At 34.8% G+C, this 10,070-nt stretch overlaps 1 protein-coding gene across 1 annotated transcript in view; it reads right to left on the reverse strand.

Moving 5' to 3' along the window:
• The window catches only part of LOC111026560 (cAMP-specific 3',5'-cyclic phosphodiesterase-like), a 29,529-nt gene extending 20,239 nt beyond the window's left edge, over positions 1-9,290 (reverse strand). Inside the window, exons 1-2 of the mRNA XM_022304656.1 lie at positions 9,279-9,290; positions 6,456-7,507 (exon numbers count right to left, since the gene is read on the reverse strand). Coding sequence (XP_022160348.1) covers positions 6,456-7,507; positions 9,279-9,290 — 1,064 coding nt within the window. The remainder of the gene's footprint in view (positions 1-6,455; positions 7,508-9,278) is intronic.
• Positions 9,291-10,070: the final 780 nt, after the last annotated feature.

Raw genomic sequence — 10,070 nt, forward strand, 5'->3', positions numbered from 1 at the left:
AAAAAAAAAAAAAAAAATATTATATATATTGGGCGATTTTATAATAATAATAATTGTCGATTAATGAAGGCTATAATCGAATTAACATAATAATGAGCTATCATGATTATATGGGTATTAAATAATAATTCGTATATATAATAAATGCTCGTGTTAGGAATGCACTTATCTAATAAGTAAATATTATGCAAATATCTTGTATTATATTCTCAAGGTTAATCGTAATGATCAAATTATTCAGAATATTTTCTGAAATATTTCAAACACATCTTCCTCGTTAAAAACATGTGTATTTATCTACATGAAATATGCGTATACATAAGACATTATGGCATATAATATAATAAAACGTTGGTCCCTATTAGGGTTAGGTAGTGATAATGTAAAGAGATATATTTTTATCAAACCTCGTTTTCAAGTCAAGTATCCAAGCCCGTCTTGACTACCTATTTGACCCATGAAGCATGTGAATTAGCTCCAGATATCAGGTAGACAATATTGTATATCTATAGGTACCCAAGCCCAAATTGTCCACCAACAAAAACAAACAAAAAAAGCCTCAATATAATTTATAACACAGTTTCTACTTTTTTCGATTACCTGATTCCACGGAAATTAAGAAAACGTAGGTATTTCAAAAAATGTTTTTTCATTTATACTGTACTTATAAAGTCACCGGTATATTACTTTGAATTGACTTTTTGACCGTGCCAATAAGTCAGTCGGTAGACGTCGTAAGCTCTTACACGATAAATAGTAATTAAAAAAAGATAATGCATAAGTAATACATGGGATTAAAATATTAAATTATATTTACATTGTTATAATATTATTATGGCCATGAATGGAACATAAATACAAGAAATGCATTATAAAAAAATGTATCTATACGTCATAAGTTTAATCTTAACTGTCTACCTAGTCATCTAGTTTGAATCTTGTTTTAAGTTTTCTTTTGATACATCATCAAAAATTAGGTCGACCAAATATCGACTGCAATGATTATCATAATATCGTTGTTATATTATTCGTACTTCTAGATGGTGAAATGTAAATTATAATTTAATATTATTAATATGTGGCTTACATTTTAAAGTTATAAACACAAATGTGTTTTAATGTGCAAACAATTTATCAAGCTTCAAACCTTTACGAAACATCCCGAAATAATGAAATTGTTTTTACATAAATTGTACTGATGACTTTTCAGATATAATATTATCACTAAGTGGGTTTTTTATTATATATATCACCTACGAAACAGGTAAATCGATAAACATCAAACAATAATAAATATTCTAAAAATACAACTAATGAAAATTTAAACTAAATAATATTTAACATATTATGAGTTTAAGATGATAACAATATTATAATATTATTTTACTGTAATTTTATAGGTACACTCGAAACCTATCATAATCATAATACGTGAAAATATGTTTCAGTAAAATGTTTGTTAGAATACCACATGTTAAATGATCAGTCTTTTACTTACAAACAAAAACTATATCATACAAATCTAAACTAAGTAGACATTTCTAATAATAATATAATAATTAATGTCTATAAAAAGCTCAAATATTTTTAAAATGTTATTATGTCCCGGGAGTGCGCATTTATAAACATTTATTAAAAACGAAAAGTCTCTATGGTTATTATTTTTTTTTTTTTAATAATAACAAAAAAACGAAATCAGTTTTGTTAAAACCATGTTTAGCATAACGATTGTAGTTTATTCTTCCAATTATTTCTACCCTTGCCCAAAAGAAAAAAAATTAAACTATAAATCCTATTTTTTTATCAGAAAATTGTCCAAAGTGGATGATTAGATGTTTTTTTCTCTTAGAAAAGGTGACTTTAGACACACACACTCAAAAAAACAAAACACTTTATTGTCAATACCGCAATAAAATTCATCCGCTCAGAATTAACAGATTTTGATCACAAAAAAATACACTTGTAACGGTTTTTGACACCTTTTTTTGATTGTGCCCCTCGTCTTAAATAATGGCATTATATGACATAAATAGTAAATACATAATGTATAATATGTGTATATTTTATATTTTATTACTTTACATTTGTATAATAGCGTACCAGTATAGGGTTGATGCAATTTCGAAAATGCGGTTTCGACGACGAACTTTTATGCATTCAGCTACTATAATAATATTGTGCAAATATTTATCGCCGACAAAACCTGCTCGCAGTACGTGCAGATACTATGTCCTTTAAATAGCAGACTTTCCTCGTCTTTGCTAGGACATGGATTTATCGTTTCGAAGCTGCGAGTACTGAAAACTCACAAACCACTTAAAAATCATTACCAGTATATCATCGTCACACGTTCTGATAATAAAATGATAAATCATGTTATTTTTTACCCCTACATTTTGATGCAACACCTACATTTCTATAAATGTATGTAATATGATAAAAATCACAATGTAATTGCGAACGACCGCCAGAACGAGCAGATTTATATCGGGTATTCACTCAACGAGTTTTCTGTATGTACCACCTCAGCAAGCGGTAAAGAATCAAATAATGTACCGAGTAAAAATTATATTTGTAGTTAAAAAAATTTTTTTGAATAAAATACTCATCTATGTATGCACAATGTTCCATATATGGAACAATTTAAAATTTTGAAATTTTAGCAAAACCAAAACTTAAAAATTTTTTTTTTATTTTTCATATATAGTTTAGTGAAGTATACACAAAACTCATATATTTTTTTTTTAAAGAAAAAAAAATTGTGCAGTGTAGGGTTGAAAACCACGGACAAACATCAAACTGATTTCTGATGTATATATGCTGCAGAGTACCATATTTATTGCCAAGTTTATAATATTCAATATTGTCCATCCTCATTAGACACAATTGCACAACCTCTGTCGACATACGGTACAGAGACTCTCACACAGTCACACGGCCTCCAATGTTGGCTGGGAGAAAATTATGGATAGACCTAAATTGTATACTCGGCTGTTGGAATTAAGATATCATACTCTGGCAGTCCAACGCTTTATTATTGTATAGAATGCTAATAACTCTATTTAATATATAACTTTTAACATTATCCAATATTGACTGGCTTAAGTTAACATACGGATAATGTTGATATTTCATGTTTATACACGAACAATTACACATTAGCCAAAACGGATGACTAATATCGACTTTATCCAAATGTTAACATTACCCGTAACATATATATCGTTCAAGCATTATTACTGTTATAATATCTCCCTGCGACGACGATGAAGTGAAAAACAGTAAGAATTTTCTCATAAACGTCAACAGTGGTAGAGAAAGAGACAGAGAGTAGTCATACTTCGAATCACATAATTTTATGAGTAAATCACGTGCATGCACTCCACGGTCTATACACGTAATACATGAAACGCAATGTACGAGCATTATAATATCTACAAATTAAATCGTTATTCTTATTACCTATTAGGCAAAACGATCGAAACTTTTGTATTTGGTCCTATCCTTAACTCTCCCTCCACCATGTGATGGACCCGAGCTTGCACTGAACCAAATCTCCGGGCCGGATATGTGTTAGCTTACGATATAAGGTAGGGAAAGACAAATAAACCTACACAGGCACTGACACGTGAGCAAACACGCACGGGCACCACGCTGCAGGCGGGGATTTAGGGGTGGTGTTTTTTCACTGAAAGGTTTTTGTGTTTTTAGTTTTGATAATACCTTCATTCAAATGTTAACTACGGCTCTTAAAATATTGGTTTCAAAAAAATATATACATAATACATAATATATTGTGTTTTTACGTTTAATACATACGATATTACATTATGCATGCCAGTGATATACTAGTGAATTAAACACATAGAAGCTAAGGTGTTAAAACGCTAAATCCATTGTGTTTTCAATTCGTTTTAATGCCCACATTAGATTTAATCGACTTAAGGTTTACTGCAACGTAAAAGTCTCTACCAACATTATTACTTCGGTAAAGTCATGTTTGAACAGATCTAAACAAAAAATATGGCAGTTTTCACGTTATAATTAATTTTAGGTAGAGGTTAGATTAGAAAAAGCACTCAAAAACCTACCCTAAAAATCACAAACATAATAATTATTACAGTTTCGATAATACCTGCACGTGCGCCGCCAACGTTTATTAGTGTCATTAAAAATGAAAAACACGTTTGGCGAGTTCTCGTATGTAGATCAAGGTCGATATAACAGTGGCATTACGAACATAATATTTCTTAGGTGGAATTTACCCAACAATTTTAGTTGAGTGGGGAAATTTTGTAAGGTATACAAATATTTTTATATTTAACTGTAGTAGTTATCGACTAAGGAATATTATGCTAATTTTAATTCAGCATAATAAATTCGTATTATACAGTAATTAGTAGGTATATTTTATTGATTTACTCTTGAAGTCTGCACGTAATAGGTTACAAAACACATCATTGTGTATGTAATAGGAGAACTGAGAAGATACAATCTATTTAATGAAAAAGGTATTTACTATTTATCGTTGGAAGTTATATATGTTAATAAAACGCATCCATTGCATTAATGTTATGTTATTGAAAAATAATATAAATGTTTTAGTTATAATGAAAAAAAATGAAATATATATGAGCAGATTTTAATTTTAAGTGTGGGTGGGTTGTAATCTTCAATATTTTTGCCACACCCATGTAACATAATGTTATCTATATAAAGAAGAAATCACATGCGTTCCCAAAAATCTAAGACGCAGAGAAACGCGAGACATATCGGAAGCCCACTCTGTGCACCACCACAATAGAAAGTGTTATACGTACAGTACATCTGAAATGATAAATCAGAAATCTGTATGGAATATTATCATTATTGTTTTCATGGAATTTTGCTCTTCCTGTTCGAAAACCCATTGAAAACGATTCAATTCGACTGTATAAATTAATTTATGGATTGACAAAGTTTATAGAGGTACTTATTTTATACTCAACAATATGTCTCTTTAAATAAAAACGAACGACTTTGTTATGCGCAAGCTGGTGTGCGAGTGTGTGTATAACAGCAAAGGCAGCACTGGAAATGATTTATAAAACTATTTACATGGTTCAAAAGTTCCCTACGGAAAATTTGTTATATTATTATATATGGGTACGTGGGCAGAATAAAGTACAAAAGCGGTAAACTGCAGCATACCTCGGACAGGTTATAGCTATAACCATCGAATTTAGTATTATATCATCATATCGTAACTTCGCTGTAATTTAACGATGACATACAACGCATGTATTAATTTAATAATATAAAAGCAGGCCGATATTTAAGTATTTTTATTCAGTAGGTATTCCTGTGGAGTGTAACTGGAAATAAAAACTTTGGCTACATTGAGAAACACGACCGTCATTTCATCCGTAGAAAAAATCTTTAGGATAATAAACTATGTATCATTATCTCCACATTACAATATTATTAACATTATTATAGTACATTGAAGCTTACATTTTTATAGGTTTAATGTTAATACATTTATTTTCATGAACAAAAACAGACTTTTTATTAAAAGTTGGTGATATATGCCAGGAGTGACCACGTGTTTGAAAAATAAATAATTTCTCCGCAGATGGGGGTCACCGTCATAGATACTCAAGCACAATATTATTTGTCAGAATATCGTAATTATATAATAATTTGAGGAAACTTAAATTTCAGTTTGCAATTAAAGATCTTCTTTAGAGCATTTTATATTTTTACTATCGTTGTGAATGTTTAGAGTAAATTAAAAATAGTTTCATTTCACGATTCCTAGCTATTTTATTAGAATGAAAATGGAAAAAAAAAAAAGGGTTTAGAAGCTTATTTACTTTATTCAATTGTGAGAGGGGGGCATACAGTTTGCGGCAAAAATTCAAATTGAATGATTCGTACTAGAAAAATCTAACTATTACAAGATGGTGGCATGTCTTATTCCGCGCTCAACCGTCCAAACAGTTCCGACTGAGTGAAATAAACTCTTTAACTGTTACTATCACCCAACTTGGTATGGTTTTATTTTCGATTTAATCGATGGTATTACCCACCGATATAGTAGAAAAAAAACGTTCATGACATAAAGCCTTCACATTCCACCGCGATAAGGTGATTTCAAAAAATCAATTTAGAGCCATGATCGGGATGAATCTTGTGGTTCAAAAGTGGTACACCACAATTTTATCGGGGTATAATATGAAATGTACCAAAGAGTACAATCCAATTCTATTGAATACATAATACGTTAAACCAGTTACCAAATTTACCATTTTGTCCATTAATATGAACACTCGGATTACTTAATGACATATAAAAATTATAAGTATTTTTTTTTTAAACCTCGAGCGAGGTCACATCAAAAATAAAATCCTCTCCATACACGTAATTATATAATAACGTTTGGAGATCCAAGAATAAAACTCGTGCGCACTTACCGGACGTTAGCTAGCGTGTGTCTGCGATTCCGAAGAAACTTGTGGTACTTCTGCAGGTCACCAATGCTGCCCTGTTCCGCTTGCATCTTGGCAGTGACAGCTGCGGTGGAGGCGGCTGCGGTTGCGGCTGCAGCTGCCGCTACAGCCGCCGCTGCTGCTGCTGCTGGTGAGGGTGCAGGCGCTTGACTGTTGTCGTTGTTGTTGTTGTTGCTGTTATTGTTGTCGATGGTCGACGGTGGCGTGGTGCCGGTGGCGCGTTCCTGGACACCCGAACCGACGGTGCCAGACGTGTCTGAACTAACGGTGTTGATTATACTTTTAGGACGTAGATTTTTCTTGCGCTTCCGGTCGGTGACGGGCGCCGATGATGACGACACCGCCGCCGTGGTCGTGGCAGCCCTGGGCCAGGTCGTGGTCGATGCCAACGGGGCGCTAGACGACGATGTCGGTGACGGGCACCCGGCGGTCTCGCGGACGGTCAGCGAACGGTCGCCGTCCGTTGATGACGTCGGCTGATCGTCGTCCTCTTCCTCCTCGATGTCGTGAAACTGTTGCTGTTGTTGCTGCTGTTGTTTCGGTGCAGGTGGCTGCTGTTGTTGCAGGTTTTGGTCTCCGGCGACCGGGGCGGCGGAAGAGACCGACGACGACTTCCGGTCGGCGTCTGCGGTGACGGAACACGACGACGACGGCGCTTGGCATTCGGTTGACGACGACAGGGTGGCAGCGGCGACCTCAACTTGTCTCGGCACCGCAATGGTAGATGAGGACGGCGACGTTATCACCACTGTGGTTACTGTCTGTTGATGTTGCTGTTGCTGCAGGTCGTCGCCGGCTTCGGATGCTGCTGCTGCGGCGTCGTCGGCGGCGGCGGCGGCCCGGCGGCTGTGGCGTAGGCGACGGCGGCGGCAGCTCCGGCAGCAGCAGCACCACCAGCTGCACTTGCTTGACGCGCCCCCCACGCCGCCGGCTGCTCGACCACGCTCGCCGTTAGTTCCGGAGCGACCGGCGCGAACACGATGATCCTGTCGCCGTCCGTTCCGTGAATCCGGCCACTATAATATTGTCGGATGGCGCGTGCGCGCTTGTTCTTTCAACAGCCACCGCGTTGCGTGTCGGCCACGGCCGCCGCTGTTCGACGCTGATCGCGCTCTCCGTTCAGGTTATGTTCCAGATCGCTGTCGTCGACCCGGTCCCGGTTTCGTTTCTCCGACAGTCCGCCGATGACGTTCATAATAAAATTATTTCACTCTGTCATTTTCGATTTTACCGGTCCGATGTTTGAGCCCACGCCCTGTGCGGAAGAACTGTATTATACGGGAAAAACAAATTAATTTTATTTTGAATTTTGTAAGTATTATATTTCTAGTTTTGTATATATAACGTTCACAGAAAATTAACATAAATCATGAATCATAATCATGGTATGCAATTTGTTTCACTATCGACGTTACGGACCACCTCTACCCCTATCGTACCCAAATCATGTCTAGTGCGTAGAGATGCAACTGACAATAATAAATTGTATTATTTTTAAGACATTTGACCTAAATCAGCTCAGTTCTTTCCCGATGACGTCCGAATTTTCAATTGAATGGATTCGAACTTAAGTCAATGAGATCAAAGTGGCTCAACACTAAAATCCAAAAAAAAATTCCTTTTTTTTTGACACGCACGAGGTTCTACATTATAAGCCCTATACCGATTGAAAGCCACAGCCCCAGAGAAATTAATTATTCTTATTTCATTTTTAATTATTATTTATTATATTTATTATTCTCTATTGCCATTTAAATGTTTTGCTCATATTTTTCGAATCCATTAGACTGGTTTGTGGCTATCTACACGACATACAGGCAACAGCTAACTATACTATGTGAGCCTATTGCACGTAATAACCAGTTTATTATTTGACTTATTTTTAAGGGAGAGGGTGGGGGCAAATAAACTTATATACACTTGGTATGTTTTGGTACTCATCTATAAACTTCATAGTATTATTTGGTATATATTTATATTTAATTGAAACTAATTGGTTGTGTGAGGAATGTATCCTCTTAAATAATCTGCTGATAGTAACCACAGCGGTATTATAACATAATATGTAGATATAGTGCAACAATAACAACTGTACATTATATCCTTATTGATATACACCAAATTTATTTACATTGACATGTTATTGACAACAATAATATTATGTGCCTCCTATTTATCAGAAATAGACGAAGCACTATTTATGATTTAGATCTTAATAACAGTGTCTACTCAAGTCTCACCTAAACTAATGGAATTACTATTCGAAGAACTCGTGATGTGCATTCCACCAATGATGAACTAAAAGGTGAGTTGTTGTATTTGGTTGAGTGCCTAGTTAGTATTTATTTTTACATTACGATAACACATTAAAATTTTAACAATATTATATTGATATACTATATACGAGCATACGACGACCCCGCTATGCGATTGTTGGCATTTTATTATTCGTTAAAATAATATAGCGACGTATAATAATATGTCAAGTAACTTTCGGATGAATTCAAAACACACGACTTAGTCCGTTTATAAAACGTGTTTTCAATCGTACATGTACCTATATCCACTCACAAACTCCGTGAAAAGGTATGCTCCTCTCGAGTCGTATGAATATCACGTTTCGGGAAGCTCGAGCGTATTACCATAATATTTGTATGATATCGTTGCTGCCGTCGTATTGTTTGATTTGCATAAAAATAATTACAACGGAAAAAGTTCGTTTCGCGTGCGGAATCATAATGTCGCTTCGAGTTGAACGCATTATAATAGAAGTTACGTCATACGTACCATGAACACCATTTTTACCATACATTTTCCAGTCTTCGGACGTAATTCTAGGACCTCGCACCGTTTGTAATAATAATAATAATAATAATAATAATAATACATTGCACGGCAGAGTACAACAAAATAATGAAATTAGTATTATACCATCAGCGGGAAACCGGGCGCGACTGCACTTCTTTTCGCAAATAGACTTTTCTACGAAACCGAATAGGTAATTATTCATGGAAGAAACATCTTGATGCCAACCACACAATAATTCCGATTTTATATCTTCCGAGCATTTCATACCCTATTATTGTCTGCGGGGATAAATAAAAAAATAACGAATTTTGGAAAGGTCACACTGTACAGTTCTGGAAAGCGGACTTTCCCAGTCGTTCTTTGTGCAGGCGTAGTTGTTTCCAGTCATTTATTATTTTCGCACGATCGCCGAGTACGATGTGAATTTGTATAATTTCATGAACGTTTTTCATTCGTGTGGTTGACTATTACTTGTATGCGATTTTTTTAAACTTATATCGATCGGCAATGTCGGAGAAGATTAGTGCATCAAGATTTGTGGGACCTTTGTTGTAGGTATGTATAAATAGTATAGAGTGGGTAAGGTAGCTTTTGATATTGCGCCCACTCACAACTGTTTTGTGAACAATAATTGTATCGATCAACTCGCCTAGGAGGGTATCGTAACTGAAGTCTGAAACGGTTAAATATTATTTAATTATAACCGAATTTTAGTCGATTATTGAAATCCAAAGCCAAACATAATAATAATATTATTTTATTTTATTTAGA

This window comes from Myzus persicae, unplaced genomic scaffold, assembly GCF_001856785.1.
Source record: "Myzus persicae strain clone G006 unplaced genomic scaffold, MPER_G0061.0, whole genome shotgun sequence".
In the NCBI taxonomy this organism is placed as follows: domain Eukaryota; kingdom Metazoa; phylum Arthropoda; class Insecta; order Hemiptera; family Aphididae; genus Myzus; species Myzus persicae.